Source organism: Pleurodeles waltl, chromosome 1_2, assembly GCF_031143425.1.
Source record: "Pleurodeles waltl isolate 20211129_DDA chromosome 1_2, aPleWal1.hap1.20221129, whole genome shotgun sequence".
Classification (NCBI taxonomy): domain Eukaryota; kingdom Metazoa; phylum Chordata; class Amphibia; order Caudata; family Salamandridae; genus Pleurodeles; species Pleurodeles waltl.
The window spans coordinates 930,984,636-931,001,682 of NC_090437.1; the positions used below are offsets into that span (position 1 = coordinate 930,984,636).

At 45.8% G+C, this 17,047-nt stretch overlaps 1 protein-coding gene across 4 annotated transcripts in view; it reads right to left on the bottom strand.

Moving 5' to 3' along the window:
• Positions 1–17,047, bottom strand: part of ZDHHC2 (zinc finger DHHC-type palmitoyltransferase 2) — a 735,003-nt gene that overhangs the window by 38,672 nt on the left and 679,284 nt on the right. For 2 of the 4 annotated variants that reach the window (XM_069200600.1, XM_069200609.1), the window contains exon 11: positions 10,167–10,265. The exons of the other annotated variants lie outside the window; for them this stretch is intronic. In XM_069200600.1, the coding sequence (XP_069056701.1) occupies positions 10,167–10,265 (99 nt within the window). The remainder of the gene's footprint in view (positions 1–10,166; positions 10,266–17,047) is intronic. 4 annotated transcript variants of the gene reach the window in all.

Here is a 17,047-nt window from a genome sequence, read left to right on the forward strand (position 1 = left end):
AGAGGAGCCGATGCTGTAGGCCTGCTCTCATCCCTCCTTCCACTGCAACATTTACAGCCCTGACACAGACATTTTGCTCTTAGGGAAGTCCCCAGCAGATCCCTCTTAAGGGGCATTTAAAGTGGTCACCCCGGCTGTGGAGGTGGCTCTCCTCTGGGGTTACACCAGAGCCCAACTGTTGCCTGCAATTCTATCCGTCAATGGAGCCAGTGCCCTATCACTGGCAGTCCACTGCTTGTGCTGCCCTTTGCATCCTCCTCAGGAGTCTAGCAGCTCAACCCCAGTGCCTGGCTGGGACATATGGCTTGTACATACCACAACGTTACGATGACCATGACCAAAGACAAGCAACCAGCTGGCACAAAACAGAGCAACATGGATAAATATGCACAACCTGAAGGAGCTGTGGTGACCCCAGGCACCAATACATCGTCAACATCGACCCCGGATAATGCAATGCTCTTGGTGGCCGTAACACAATCCAGCGATATGCTAGGTGCCAAGTTCGGGGTGTTTGGTTCGGACATCGCTTTGCTCCACCAAGATCTCAGGAAAGCAGTGGAGTTGATCATAGAAGCTGAAACAAGGATCTTAGGGATCGAAGACTCTGTAACTACTCTCTAACAGAAGGTGACTAAACTTGAAGAGGTAACTAAAGAACTCCCTCTACAAGTCGAGGATGCAGAAAGAAGAGCCCGGAGGAACAACTTAAGATTTGTGGGCTTTCCAGAGGGCTGTTAAGGCCAGTCCGCGGACACCTTCTTGATGCAATGGCTTTGCTCAGTGGTCCCTGCGGAGGCCCTCTCCTCATGCATGTGTTTGAGTGTGCCCACAGAGCACAGGTCAAGAAGCCCCCTACCGGGGCACAGCCTAGACCAGCGATTACCCAAATCCTAAATTATATGGACTGGGATGTGATCCTCAAATTTGCACTCTCACAAGACAAGATCACTAACCAAACCTCTTCCATGATATTTCCTAACTATACGAAGATGGTAGAGCAGTAGCGACAGTATTTTGTTGCTGCTAAACAATGCCTTCATGAACTTAAACTGTAATACATGCTGCTGTACGTGAAGTGTCTAAGAGTGGCCTTTGATTCACAAACCTACTTCTTCAAAACCCTGGAGTAGGTTTTCTGCTGGACTGATGAAATGTGGCATTGAAACCCCACATTGCGCTACACCTTGACTCTGACTCATCGCAGAGCACTGGGAGAGACTGCTCTAAGAAACCTTGGGCGAAGCCGCACCGATCCTCCTAATGCAGGGACGGACAAGACAGACGCAGAATGATGGGTCAAAAATGGACTACAAGATATTCTTCCTTGCTCTCCAGTACTGTGCTGTGGGGACATCAAGAATTTGAATGACTCTATCCTGTGGTTTGTATTTTGCAGTGTGGTATGCCATATGATTGACCATCAACTTTAGAACCGGAGCTAGCCCGACTCTAGTGCACACTCCTAATGGGGTTTAGGGATCCATTGGATGTTACTACTGGAGCCCCCTGTTGGAGTCCCCTGATCTCATTGGCTGTGATAGATACTTCATTTTTGGTGAAGTATGTGGGTGGGGGACATTCAGGGAAGTTTTTTTTCAGTTACACAGTGTTTACAAGCACAGACTCACTCCTCACCCCTGCTCAGGTTTGTGCCCAGAGACACAGCCATATGCACCCTAACACGTCATGAGTATTATGTGTCCCAGCAGCCCTTTAGGACATGTCTGTGTCGCGTTGTGTCATGGAATGTCCAAAGAATCCTTGATGAGATCAAATGAGAGGGAGTCCTCAAATATGCTAAGAGATCGAGGGCACACATCCTGGTGTTACAAGAGACACATCTCCTTGGTAACAAAACCCCCTGCCTTGTCAGATGTGGTTATGGCCAGGTGTTTCACTTAGGATTCACAAGAGGGTCCAGAGGCACATGCATTCTGATACAGATAATTTCCCCTTCCAACTGATCAAGGCCTGGTTAGATAGTCTGGGTAGGTACATGGTGGTTCCAGGCACCCTTTACAGCGAAACCATCACATTCAGTGTATTTATGTGTCCCCCCCACCTCGGACAAACTTTTTTGGATGAGGTGGTCTGTTTATGGGGAAAACTCGCTAGTGGTTTGACAGTGATCGTGGGGATTAGAATGATGTTATGGACCCACAAGTAGACTGATGGTGCGCACATACAGGTATAGCAGAGCCACGTAGGTCTAGGCTCTTCACCATGGCATCCGTCCCGGAACAGGATGTATGGTGAGCTCAATATCCAACTGGATCAAGGTACACCTACTTTTCTACGACCCTTCGGTCTCTCTCTAGCTTGGACTACTTTCATGTCCCCACCACACATAAACACAGCGTGTCAGACATTACCATCTTAGCCAGAGGACTGTCAGACCACTCCCCGATAGCCATGGGGCTCTGGTAGGGGCCCAAGAGAACAACCTTTTGTTGATGTCTTTCACCCTGGAATTTGCAACTCCCTACATATAAACTACAACTCACATGGTTCATTGAGGAATACTTTGCCCACAATACTGGCTCACTATCGTCTGCAACGATGCTTTGGGAAGCCTTTAAAACTGCCCTTGGCCGGGTAGATATCAGTAATTGTGCCGGGGAACTTTAAAGCAGAATGCAAAATTTAACAGATCTCGAGGTGCAATTTCAGGACCTGGAGGGACGTAGCCACCGGGCGGGCGGGCGCAGAGGCAACCAGGACTGGCACAACAACAGTATAGCCAGTTACTCCCAGATGAGGCTAAACACACCTGGCGGGCAACACAAAGCTGCATTTACCAATGAGGTGACAAATCGAGCAGACTGCTATATAGGCTGTGTAAGGATGCATGCTGGCCGAAGGCCTCTATGTTACTCTGGGACATGCAGGGGACACGGCTTGTGGACCCTCAAGACATAGCCCACAGTGTTGCAGTGTATTTTAGAGCCATGTACGCTCGGCAGAAAACATTGCTCCTTGAGCAGGTTGTCAATTGTGTGGATGCCTTACCTCTTAAGACACATAAAGATGCTGCGTGTGACCACCTAGATGACGTGCTCTTGGAGCCTGACATCATAGCAACACTGTTGGGGCTCCAATCGGAGAAGGCCCCAGGCCCAAATGAACTCCTGGGTGAATTTTTTAAAATCTTTGTGCCTAAACTTGGTAAACATTTTCTAGAAGAGGTACATGTTGCCATGGATGCAGAGATTCTGCCCCTGAGTGGCGACATGCAGGCCCTCCCCCCACCAGACGAGCACTCCTCCTATCACCCAATATCCCTTCTGAATATAGAGGCTAAGCTGATTGCCAAGGCTTTAGCTAACAGACTGATCCCTTATATTCCAGGCTTGGTCCATCCAGAACAAGTGGGCTTCATGCCCGGCCGAGCAACAAGACATAATATCTGATGTGTTTCAAATGCCCTTGCTCTTGCTGGTTGCTTGGAGAGGTCGGAAGAAGATATGGACAAAGCGTTTGACTCTGTTAATTGGGATTACCTATTTGCCCTGTTTCAAAGGCAAAATTTCGGTCCCTGGTTTCTTTCCTATGCCAAACTGTTCTATACAGATCTGACAGTGACGATATGCGTGGCAGGTTACATATCCAACATGTTTCCCATAAAGTGGGGTGTGCGCCAAGGGTTCCCTCTCTATGTGTAGGTGTTTGCTTTGGTTTTTGAGCCCCTAATAGTGTGGGTCAGGATGGATGCGCAGGTGAGGGATTTCGAGTGGAGCTTAGAGTACACAGACAGGGGAAACGTCCTAAACAACGTGTCATCAACAACACAGGCATTTCCCACGCAAGTGGAACAATGCTTGCCTGAACAACAACTGCCTTTTTCTGTGTCTTAACCATGCAAGTGCCAAACTACACTTATGCGTGATTAAGGCAGAGAAAAAGACAGAGAGCAGTGTAGTGGATTGGGAGAGGATGCAGTGAAGTAAGCGAGGCACAGGGTAGTTTTTAGGGGTGGGGTAGATTAAGGGCTGAGGTTGGGTGGGGGGTTGGGGTAGTCTTGTTTTTAGGGACGTGGTGGGTTAGGGTTGTTTTTCTTGGGGTTTAGGGTGAGGGGTCGGGGTAGTTTTCTTATTAGGGGTTTAGAGGTTGGGGTGTTTTTGGGCCTCAGGGTGGGTGGGGGGCTTGGGGTACTTTTTTAGATTAGCGGGGGGAGTTGTATGACACAACCACGCATGCTGTTTCCACATATACCTTTACTAAGCATGTTATTACAACGGAATTCATTGTAAAGGCATGCGTAGTAAAGGCATGCAAGGAAAAGGTTTGGCCATGGTTCCGACCTCATTGTTAAAGCATGCGTGGTTCTGGCATGCATGGTTGTGTCATACAACCCTCAGATAGGATTGGTTTATACACAGATAACATCCTATTTCTTATGAGAGATCCAGAGGTCTCAGGACTGTGCCTACTCCAGATCATGCAAATATTCTGCAAAACATCTGGCCTCTATATGAACAGTCAGAAGTCCATGGTCTTCCTCCTGAATGGGTATGCAGGACCTACAAACTAGGCGCCGGGCTTACAGTCAGTGCAGGGAGGCTTTAAATACCTCAGGGGTATACCTAATACAGGAAGTGGTCATAATCGAAAAATATTGAACAGACTGTGGCCCAGGTGAGGGAGGAGGTAAGAGCGTGGACGCCCCTCCCGCTGTCTCTGAAGGGCCAGTCAGCCATCTTCAAAATCATATCCCTGCCCAGACTACTATATCAGCTGCGGAATTATCCATATTAAATTCCCCAAGTCTGGCTCAGGCAGATCAACTCAATTCTTACTGTGTTCCTCTGGAATAGTGGTACCCTTTACATTGCCTCACCAGATGCTTTCAATCTACATATGGTGGGGGCATCACCGCTGCAGACCTATATTCCTAATACTCTGCCTCACAGTTGTTGATAATCAATGAGTGGGGGTATGATCTCCATGGGGGGCCAGCATATGCAGCTGAAAGGTGGGAAGGCCTGATGGGAAGGCAAGGGTTGGCTCTCTCCCACCAGTGACACAGGTGGTCCTGAATGTAAGGCAGAGCTCCCTAGGGCGTATGGGGTGGTGGGGAACATTGACCGAGTTGATGCCTCTGTGGCAGAGTTGCAGCAGGTGGTACGATTGGAAGGCTTTGGGAGGTGGGATATTATAGGCATCTCAACCCTAGGCGATGTAATGAGTGGTACGATTTTGAAATCATTTCAAGAGCTACATCTAGAATATCAATTACACCATAACCAATTCCATTGCTACTTATAACTGTGACACGCTATCAACCCCTACATTAGACACCTTGAAACACTTCTGGAATTTAGCCCATTAGAGGCCAAACGTCTTCTGGGGGAACTGGAGGCCCACAAAATCACCAAGATATATTGTTTGTTAGTGTTTGTTATGGGATACAGTAGCTGGATGAGTGGCATGTCTGTCCCAATTTGCACACACTCTCTGCCCTTAGAAGTTCCTGGAAGATGTATACCAACACTTTAAATGACAATGACTAGTCTGATGCCTGGAGAATGCCCCGGGAGGTGGCCATTTTAGCCCACCTCCACCTTATTCAACTCAAATACCTTCATAAGGCATATTATCTGAAATATCGCCTGTTGTGTATGGGGATGCTGAGAATGGCACATTCCTGCACAAGATTTGGAGCTGTACAGTGCTGGGCCGCTTTTGGCAGGGATTGACCTCCTCCATTGGTGAAGTTCTCTTCTGGACCGTTCCACTAGACCCAAGATTAAGGCCCTCATTCTGACCCTGGCGGTCTTTTCGCAAGACCGCCGAGTTACCGCCGCGGTGAAGACCGCCGACCGCGGCGGTATGCCGCTGTGCACATTCTGACCGCTGGGAGCGTTCCGCCGGAAAACCGCCAGCAGCCACACTGACGGTCGGCGGGAAAGTGGAGACTGGTCAACCTCCACCGCCACGCCAGCAGAACACCGCCCACAGAATTACGACCCACATTTCTGTGTGGCGGTCTTCTGTTGGCGGTCTTCTGTTGGCGGTCACCTCCCCATGGCTCCTGTCACCTCCCGGAGGACCAACGCACAAGGTAAGTTGATCGTCCGTGAGGGGAGGGGGTGGGGGGGTGTTGTGTGATGTGTGCGTGCATGGGGGTGTGCGTGTGAGTGTGTAGAGGGGGTGTGTGAGTGCGTGCATGCGGGCGGGGAGTGCTGCTGTGCCTATGGGCAATGTGTGTAGTTCGGCGGGTGCGCATGTCGGCATGTATGTGTGCGGGTATGTGTCCCCGTTGTGTATGTGTGTGTGTAGGGGGTGTGTATATGTGCATGTTGGGGGTGTGTGCATGTCGGGGTGCGTGTATGTGCATGTCGGGGTGGGGGTGGGGAGGGGGTTCGTACCACCTCTGGGGGGTGGCAGGGGGGTGGAGGGTGTGGGGGGAGGACTCGGGGGGGCAGTGGGGGGTGGGGGAGACCCCTATCAGTGCCAGGGAAGGAATTCCCTGGCCCCGATAGTGCCTACCGCCATGGTTTGCATGGCGGTTCCCGACCGCAAGAAACCGCAGCGGTAAGCAGGGTCATGATACCGTTGGCGGTCTTGAGTCGACCGCCGGACCGGAGTGCACAGACTCCAGCCCGTCGGTCATGACCGCCGTGGCTGTCGGAGTGGGGAAGTGGCGGTCGGTCGCGGCGGTGACCGCCGCGGTCAGAATGCCATTTTTAATACCGCCGGTCTGTTCGCGGTCCGACCGCCGCCTCTCCGCCGACCGCCAAGGTCAGAATGAGGGCCTAAGGCCCTCATTCTGACCCTGGCGGTCTTTTCGCAAGACCGCCGAGTTACCGCCGCGGTGAAGACCGCCGACCGCGGCGGTATGCCGCTGTGCGCATTCTGACCGCTGGGAGCGTTCCGCCGGAAAACCGCCAGCAGCCACACTGGCGGTCGGCGGGAAAGTGGAGACTGGTCAACCTCCACCGCCACGCCAGCAGAACACCGCCCACAGAATTACGACCCACATTTCTGTGTGGCGGTCTTCTGTTGGCGGTCTTCTGTTGGCGGTCACCTCCCCATGGCTCCTGTCACCTCCCGGAGGACCAACGCACAAGGTAAGTTGATCGTCCGTGAGGGGAGGGGGTGGGGGGGTGTTGTGTGATGTGTGCGTGCATGGGGGTGTGCGTGTGAGTGTGTAGAGGGGGTGTGTGAGTGCGTGCATGCGGGCGGGGAGTGCTGCTGTGCCTATGGGAAATGTGTGTAGTTCGGCGGGTGCGCATGTCGGCATGTATGTGTGCGGGTATGTGTCCCCGTTGTGTATGTGTGTGTGTAGGGGGTGTGTATATGTGCATGTTGGGGGTGTGTGCATGTCGGGGTGCGTGTATGTGCATGTCGGGGTGGGGGTGGGGAGGGGGTTCGTACCACCTCTGGGGGGTGGCAGGGGGGTGGAGGGTGTGGGGGGAGGACTCGGGGGGGCAGTGGGGGGTGGGGGAGACCCCTATCAGTGCCAGGGAAGGAATTCCCTGGCCCCGATAGTGCCTACCGCCATGGTTCGCATGGCGGTTCCCGACCGCAAGAAACCGCGGCGGTAAGCAGGGTCATGATACCGTTGGCGGTCTTGAGTCGACCGCCGGACCGGAGTGCGCAGACTCCAGCCCGTCGGTCATGACCGCCGTGGCTGTCGGAGTGGGGAAGTGGCGGTCGGTCGCGGCGGTGACCGCCGCGGTCAGAATGCCATTTTTAATACCGCCGGTCTGTTCGCGGTCCGACCGCCGCCTCTCCGCCGACCGCCAAGGTCAGAATGAGGGCCTAAGTCTTTTACATATCACTGACAGTCTTGGGGGCAACAGATACAAACGGACACTCGTATACTGGGGACAATGTGTGGGTAGTGAGGTGGGACATTGGGAACATACTGTGCACTTTTATGCTAATGTTGTAGCTTATTTAGCATGCTGTATCTGTCTTGTAAGTATGGCCATAAGCGGCAATATCATCTCAGCAAAACTCAACAAATTTTGTTACGGAAAGACTGAATACGCAAAATTACAAGCAGAAAACAATGGCATATTGTGGGGGAAGGGTTCACTCTGTTGACAACTCTAGCATCCTGGTATCTGGAGCTGCAGGTCAGGCTCTCTCTGTCCATCAGAAGCACTTTTGACTGCCAGAGCTATGCAAGGGCACATTAAAATGATAAAGATTTATAATTGATACCAAACAAGCCTCTCTTCATTTGACTTTTGAACATTGCAGACGATAGGCATATTCAGATGATGTTGCCCAAACCAATAGAAATATTAAGCTGAAAAAATGTACACTTTACAGAAAAGTCGACAAATATTGGTAATGAAGGAAGAACTAGAGAAAAAAGCTAAGGAAAACAAAACACAAAAATAGAAGCAGAGGAAAGATGAGTAAAATTAAAAGCCATACCCAACCTGCTTGCAGACAGACCTCTTACTGTGGTGATCAGATTAGGTTACCCATTAAAAACATATATTGATATTAACACCAGTTTTGCTCTCAGGTTTATTTAGGGTCATTACATTTCAGCAAAGAAACATAACGAGACACACAATTAATAAAAAATAATCAAGAGCAATACCAAGAGCCAATATCTCTGCTAAAAGTGCTGGAAGCAAAGCCTGGTAATCCTCAATCAAGGCTAAACCTCAATCACAACTAAACCCTTTTAGATGCTAAATGACCCACCGTAGCCGTAATACATTCATCAGATCAACATTTTCTGGTTGTGAATATGGAATATAGGGGTTTGATTAATTGTTTCCTCTGTCAACAGGGATCAGGAGTGACCGTGATATTTTCGTTCTATCAGTGGATCATGTTGATCTGTTGAACAGCAGAAGTTAGTTTATCCAGCAACAGGAGTGCAGTTGTAGGATCAGATTCAACATTAGATAATCCTATGCCAGAATTGTCTTTCAACACCTACTTCACCAGTGAACTCTAACAACGTGGACTGTCCTTGTTTTGCTTTTTCAGCAAACAAAGTAGAAAAAGTGCATGCACTACAAGGCTGGTCCGATATTTAAAATATGCTGAATTGTTCAGTCTACACACTTTTCCTGCAAGAGCTTTGCATAACAGCCACTCTGAAGTTAACAGCTAAAGGGTCAACGGAATCCATACCAAATGTGAAATGGAACAATACCGAGATTGCATAGTTTAATTCATTTTCAGAATTATATGTTCAGGACACGATAGCCATCAGAGTATTCACAATTGGTTTGTGTTGGTAAAGAATATTCCTTCCTTCCAATTTCATGATTCCTTGGTGCAGAAGGTGAAGACACGTATCAATCCTCAGAAATCTGAAAAAACGTGGGTGGCAAACTAGTGACATTGGACCATGTGACTCACAGGCTGGTAAATGCCATCCCATCCTTCCAGGCCCGCAGATTCCTGGATAGTTCAAAGAGTGTTATGATTTTGGAAAATAAGATAGAATCCAATCAGACAATTTTGGCTATGCTTTCTGATAAGCTGCTTAGCAAATATTTACGTAGACTTTTGGTTTTTGGGAGGATCCAACGCTGGCCCAATGAGAGACAAATTATCCTGTATTCCTTGGCCATGTCTCACAACCGAAGGTGAACTGGGGATGAGTACCAGAGATTTAAAGTTCTACTATAGAAACAGGTAACTTTGAAAACAATTTTGTATTTTGTCCGTGCAAAGGCCTAAATACTGTGTCGGATACAGTGAGAGAGTTAACTCCTGGTAGGCATTAGATCAAGAAGGAACTGGCCCTGCTTTGTTAACTTTCATTAGAAGGTTTTGGAAATTACTTGCAGTAAAATTTGACAAATGACTTGTCATTTCCATTGGCCTGTGAAGTTCGACAAGGATGTGTGCTTGGGCAAATCATACTTAACATTCCTTCTGGACATCTTTCTAAGAAATGCAAATTTGACCCTAAAAGCCACCCAGACTGTTGGCTCAAAGACAAATAATCTTGAAATGTCAGTTCTTCTCTTCAAGTATAATTCTATTCAGGTGGTGTGTATGGCACATAGCCTTGACTTTTTGCCTGCAGCCTTTGTACACTTTCGTACATTTAAAGATTTACTAAATATTGTTACTGAAATGAAGATTAGAGACCATAGTTGTGGGACTACAAAGGCTTTAAACCTACCAATTGTATGAAACAAGGTTGTGGTAAAACATGTTCCACTTTCAGTTACCTGGATGTCCTTTCTGCTCGTACTGGTAGCTGGCAGACGCAGGCGCAGAAGAGAAAAATGATCTTGGTGCAGCAAGCATCAGCTATTTCAAGTTCTTGGCTAAGATTGGATGAAACAAAGCAATGACAGCAATTGAGAATTACACGGCACGAGCTGCGGCACTGTAAGGGGCAGATTTATTTATGCTCACTAATATAGAATTCATTTTTCTGGTTTCTTAAAAGAATCTTTAGGCTTCCATTGTATACCCCATCTGTGTTCTGGGAAAAAGATCGCCATGCAAGGAATTAAGCACATAGTGTGCGCTCAAGACAGCTTTGCTATGAATTCATGTTTAGTTAAATTGCTCTTAAAAAATTATTGGAATCTCATCAGCAATTAAATAGGCCATATTTGAAAGTGGCAAACCGGGAGTGACTTTGCTTAGGCTGTCTAATTGGAGGAAAGCATGAGTTCATTTTAACATCAAAGTCTCTTCTGAGCTGAAGAAATGTCTGCTAAAAGCATAAACTAGTCACCTCAGACATATTTTTAACACGGAGATTGGGAGTTTGTTCTCTGGCAACAATGACCTGCAAATGAATTGGAAAATAAAAGGGGCAGATTTATCATTATTTCACGCAGCACATTAACGTGCTGCCCTGCACCATTGCAGGCACCTTGCACCATTGCATGGTGCACGGTTGCCTGTGTTACCAGCAGGATTGTTTTGTGCAGGAAGGAGCACTTTCCTGCACAAAACAATCCTCAGAATAATTTTCCTCTTTCTAATTGTGTTGCAGAATGCAGCACACTTCGAAAGAGGAAACAACAAGGAGAAATATAGAAATCCCTCCTTGCTGCCTCTCACCTGGGAAGGCCAAGCATTTTGACGCATTCCCAGGCTAACCAGTATTAGTAGATCTGGGAATGCACCAAAATTCATGGGTGACTGAGTGGGAACACACATGATCGACCCATGATACCCTCCCTGGGGCAGAGTAATGCAAGGCAGCGATTGGCGCTTACTCCAGATTTGTCAAGCCATATCTGACTTTGTTGTTGTGTTGCCCTTGAGCCCCCTTGTGTGGTGCAAGGTGATGCAACACAATGATAAATATGCCCATAAACCTCTAATAGATATATCAGTGAAGCCATCACATATTTTCAGTTGTTGAGATGCTTATGCAAGAAGCACATTACACCCTGCTTAAAGTAAAATATCACAAATGTGTCTAAAATGCTTTACTTATGTTTTCTTCTATCAAATCAAGTCAGTTTCTAATGGCAGTAGACAAAATACAAAAACAAATTAACACAAATTCCTGCAATGGTGTGTTAATTATGACAGAGTAAGATGGTGTGTGTTTATATTAGACCTAACTTTGCTCGGAAGCGGTAAGTAGTGAGGGCGGTAGCTGGACAGTACACATTGTCTTCCAGAAAAGGAAACTGGGATTTATTTTGAGTTAAAGGTCGGGAGAATGAATTTGCATAGAGGATACAGTAGCAGAATGAGTGGCATGTCTGTCCCAGTACAGGAAACGTTAGAGTGAGCTAAGCCAACATTCTTGAGCAGGTGCAGGACGACAGGGCAGTGTATGCCTTCACCAAGTAGAACAGAAACATGGCGGAAATGAGGATCGTAGTTAGGCGAGGATCATTATACATTTTATCAAAACATGAGTTAAGGTTGTTAGGTTACTTGTTTGCTGTTACTTGTACTATCTAGATTATTCATGGATCTTCACTCTTAGAAACGTCCTCAATGAGTCATGGACTATTTTTAGATTACAGTATGTCTCTTACCTTCCTTATATTCCTTTCCTCAGTGACTCAAGGTTTATGCAGCCAGGCATTTGCAGTCCTTATGTGCTGGGGTCATGTAATTTTGTAAATGACTTTATATAAACCCACAGAGACCATACTACTTAAAACAAGTAGCTCACCGCAGGCAGCATCATGTCTAACTCCCGGTAATGCTGTGTCACCTTGCCCACCGTAGCACATAGATTAATTCCATCCATCTGAGATTGCCTCTTTTTAAATGTACTCATAGATTGTGCTCTATGTCGATGATCAATGTCGATATGTTGATGATCAGTTATTCTGCTTGTACTTTGCACATTAACATTGAGAACCAACATTATTTTATATCATAAACTAGCTACGTTTGGTCAGTGATTTTACAGCACGTAATGTTCTATATTACTCAAATAGGTGTGGTGCAACCTTTTCTTAAAAAAAAAAAAAAAGCATAGCAACCAAAAGGCTGAATCAAAGTATAATTATGTCCAATGAACTTGTAAATCGTGACTCTATGACTGTAAAATTCTTCAGATTTACTTGTAACAGTAACCGTGAGAAAGGCAAAATAAAAACCTAGAAAGTAGGCGAATGGGTAGACCAGAACCTGAAACTTGTCAGGACTAACTTCAGAGAAGAAAAGGTAAATAAAAGTGTACATGGACAAGAGACCATCCCTATAATACCCTGTAATCTTAAAATAAAAAACACGAATGATCATAAGCGGATCAGTTTGAGTATCTAGTGCAAATGTTCTATTTAATTTAGAATAAAAGATGTAGAAGAGACCATTAATCGGGGAAGGAATAGTGTGCGTAATACAATGAAAAAGTGACACAATGTGTGACACAAATTTTGAAACTGATTAAATGAAGCAGAGAGGAAATCACCAAGTGCTTTCTGCGTCTTTTTCTGGTGTCCAGCCTTTCCAATGTTGACTTGGATATGGAGAAGCAACATGCCATCGCTCATCATGAATGACAATGTAGTCACTGACTGTCTGCCTTGTGGGTTGAACCAAAAAAAGTCATACTTGCAACAAAGCAATGGATAAAGCTGGATGATCTATTGGCTCCATTCCATATAAGATTTATTTGGGTTGATCCACGATGCGAATGACACTTCTAACAATCAGTGGCTGAAGAGGGCTGGCTCAGCAACCCTCGCCCTCTGTATTGTGTATTGCTTACAAAAGCTCTGAGGAGGCAAATAAACCTGTCTCTGTTCCCTATAAGTTAAGAATACTTCCATTCATTGAATGATTGTGTTGCTAAAAAGAGATCATTTCTACACTAAGTTGTCAATAAGTCACAATTATTACATTGTTTTATGTAGCTCACTACAATGGAGTAGAGCGTTCTCTGCCTGCAATTTTACTGAATTACCCACCTAAATTCATTTGAGCTTGAGAGACCACCTGCAATTCCCGAACACTCTTAAACCCGTCTTTCTCTCTCTCATACAAATAATCACTCTAGATCTATCTCTTTCTTGAATCAGGTACCACTTTCGATACACTGAAAATAAATGGGTTTTGTCCAGGTAGTTCACCGACAGGTTTACTCAAATTGCTAGTGTCCGTAGTGGATACAGCTCAATCTGTCGAGCTCCCTTTGTCAAGCATTGCAATTTGTTAGAAATTGGGTTTTTGGTTGGCAGTCAGGTTACCCTCTGTCCAAGCAAGAACCCTCACTCTAGTCAGGGTAAGTCACACACAATCCAAAATTAGCCTGTGCCCATCCTCTGGTAGCTTGGCACGAGCAGTCAGGCTTAACTTAGAAGGCAATGTGTAAAGTATTTGTGCAATAAATCATACAATACCACCATATAGCACCACAAAAGTACACCACACAGTGTTTAGAAAAATATATAATATTTATCAGGATAATTGTAGGTCAAAATGAATAAAGTTGCAATGTGAATTTGTAGAGATATCACTGAAAAGTGATATAAAGTGTCTTAAGTCTTTGTGCTTGAAAGAGACTTTGTTTGCTTTTTAAAGTACCTGGTTTGGAGTGGAAAATCTCCTCAGAGGGCCACAGAAGAAGAGATACGTGGAAAAATGGTGTGTGCATCGATTTCTCCCCAGCACACATGGACTTGCGTCGTTATTTTTCACACGGGGAAGTCGTGCGTCGTTTTCCGGCGCGCAGACAGTCTCTTTCTGTGGATCGCAGGGATTACCAGATGTCCCGGGTCTGTGCGTGGATTCTCCTGCTTGTTTTCCGGCTGCGCGTCGTTCTGCGGGGCTGCGCGTCAAAGTTTTGCTCTCACGGCAGGCGTCGCGTCGATTTCTCCTCTGGAGGTCGGGCGGCGTTGTCCTTGCGAGGCCGTGCGTCGAAGTTCCGGTCGTCACGAAGGCGTCACGCCGATCAGCGTCAGTGTGCAGCATTTTTCTCGCCGCGGAACAAGCTGTGCATCAAAAATTTCGACGCACGAAGCGTCCAAGTGAAAAAGAGAAGTCTTTTTGGTCCTGAGACTTCAGGGAACAGGAGGCAAGCTCTATCCAAGCCCTTGGAGAGCACTTTCACAGCCAGACAAGAGTTCAGCAAGGCAGCAGGCCAACAGCAAGGCAGCAGTCCTTTGTAGAAAGCAGACAGGTGAGTCCTTTGAGCAGCCAGGCAGTTCTTCTTGGCAGGATGTAGTTTCTGGTTCAGGTTTCTTCTCCAGCAAGTGTCTGATGAGGTAGGGCAGAGGCCCTGTTTTATACCCAAATGTGCCTTTGAAGTGGGGGAGACTTCAAAGAGTGGCTAAGAAGTGCACCAGGTCCCCTTTCAGTTCAATCCTGTCTGCCAGGGTCCCAGTAGGGGGTGTGGCAGTCCTTTGTGTGAGAGCAGGCCCTTCACCCTCCAGCCCAGGAAGACCCATTCAAAATGCAGATATATGCAAGTGCGCCTGAGTACCCTGTGTTTGGGGTGTGTCTGAGTGAATGCACAAGGAACTGTCAACCGAGCCCAGCCAGACGTGGATTGTAAGGGACAGAAAGATTTAAGTGCAAAGAAATGCTCACTTTCTAAAAGTGGCATTTCTAGAATAGTAATATTAAATCCGACTTCACCAGTCAGCAGGATTTTGTATTACCATTCTGGCCATACTAAATATGACCTTCCTGCTCCTTTCAGATCAGCAGCTGCCATTTCAACAATGTATGAGGGCAGCCCCAATGTTAGCCTATGAAGGGAGCAGGCCTCACAGTAGTGTAAAAACGAATTTAGGAGTTTTACACTGCCAGGACATATAACTACACAGGTACATGTCCTGCCTTTTACCTACACAGCACCCTGCTCTAGAGGTTACCTAGGGCACACATTAGGGGTGACTTATATGTAGAAAAAGGGGAGTTCTAGGCTTGGCAAGTCCTTTTAAATGCCAAGTCGAAGTGGCAGTGAAACTGCACACACAGGCATTGCAATGGCAAGCCTGAGACAAGGTTAAGGGGGCTACTTAAGTGGGTGGCACAACCAGTGCTGCAGGTCCACTAGTAGCATTTAATCTACAGGCCCTAGGCACATATAGTGCACATTACTAGGGACTTATAAATAAATTAAATAGTCCAATCAGGTATGATCCAAAGTTACCATGTTAAAAAAGGGAGAGAGCATATGCACTTTAGCACTGGTTAGCAGTGGTAAAGTGAGCAGAGTCTAAAAGCCAGCAAAACAGGGTCCAAAAAGTGGAGGGAGGCAGGCAAAAAGTTAGGGGTGACCACCCTAAGGCATGTCAGGTCTAACACAATTGATATGGAGACAGGTTTAACCAGACATGATGGTAAAATCTATGGCATGCTCTAAAGAAGTTTGAGTACGGATAGAGGTCCCGTTTTACTATATAGTACTGGTTGAAAGGTTTCCCAAATCTGTACCAAGACAGCAGCCTATATTAGTAACAGATGCTTTCATGTCACCGAGGGAAAAAATCATCATGCAGTATGACAATATCAAACAGTTTCAAATTGATCATTCCGTAAAACATATATCCTACTATGCAGTTGATAAAATGATACAAGAATAGATCTGCAAACAGCTAGTAATTCAATTTAGTAAACAGTACAGCTATATGAAAATGTTGAACTACAACTATGTAAATAAGATGTAAATGACGGTTAAACGTAGATACGAGGGGAACGAATGTAAATAATACAAACAGATATCTGGATACAAAAACATCTTCAAGGGAAAAATAATTATTTTGAGCACTATTTTACTTTCTTCCTCTGTCTTTTTTTACTTTTCCATTAGAGTTGCTTAAACGGATAATCTTCTAAAAACGTATGCATTGGTTTGTTTTCCTTCTTTGTTAGGGTTCTAAAGGAACACATCTCTATTTGCCGTTATCCTATTATTTTACAATAATATTATTTGTAGTGAGAAAATTAAAGAACATGCATTGTTTTATTTGATTATAGTTTAGAATAAGAAAACTATGCATTGTTTTTGCCAATGGACAAAGGAATATAAAAAAAACAGTAAAAGCATGAGCAGTATTTTGTATTTTGGCATCTTATAATAAAACTTAGATATCAGAGTAATATGCCAGATGATTATTTTTTCAAGACGACTTCAAACCTTCTGGAACCAGAGTGTGAAAACTGATTTTAAAATTACTTTTGGCATCACATTCCACAAATATATTGACCAAACACTCCCTGAGGCCAGAAGTGGAGCAGTAGTGAGTAGGTTTTACTAGACTAAGGTCCTCTCATTTATGGTTTGGAGGACAGGTCACCAAGTAGCACAGGCTGCAAAGGATCTATCTACAGTACACCAGCCGCAATCTACTGACCAAATCTAGAACCTGGGAACTATTTTATGTCGAAAGTGCTTCAGCCAACATGGTTGCGTACTTTTAATAAAACCTGGCAACGTCAGCAGACCACATGATATAGTGTGGCAGGGTAGAACAGGCATATTTTTTCAATTTTTTAAAATCAACAACCTGCCCCTAAAACAACACAACAGTAACCTAAACATGCAAACATATAGCACAAAATGACTGAATCAACATATTACCACATTCACCTACTCCATAAAATAAATCAATACATTTCTCCTAAGCATTTCTATCAAGTAGTTTCACGCTATGCCTTTACCATGCAT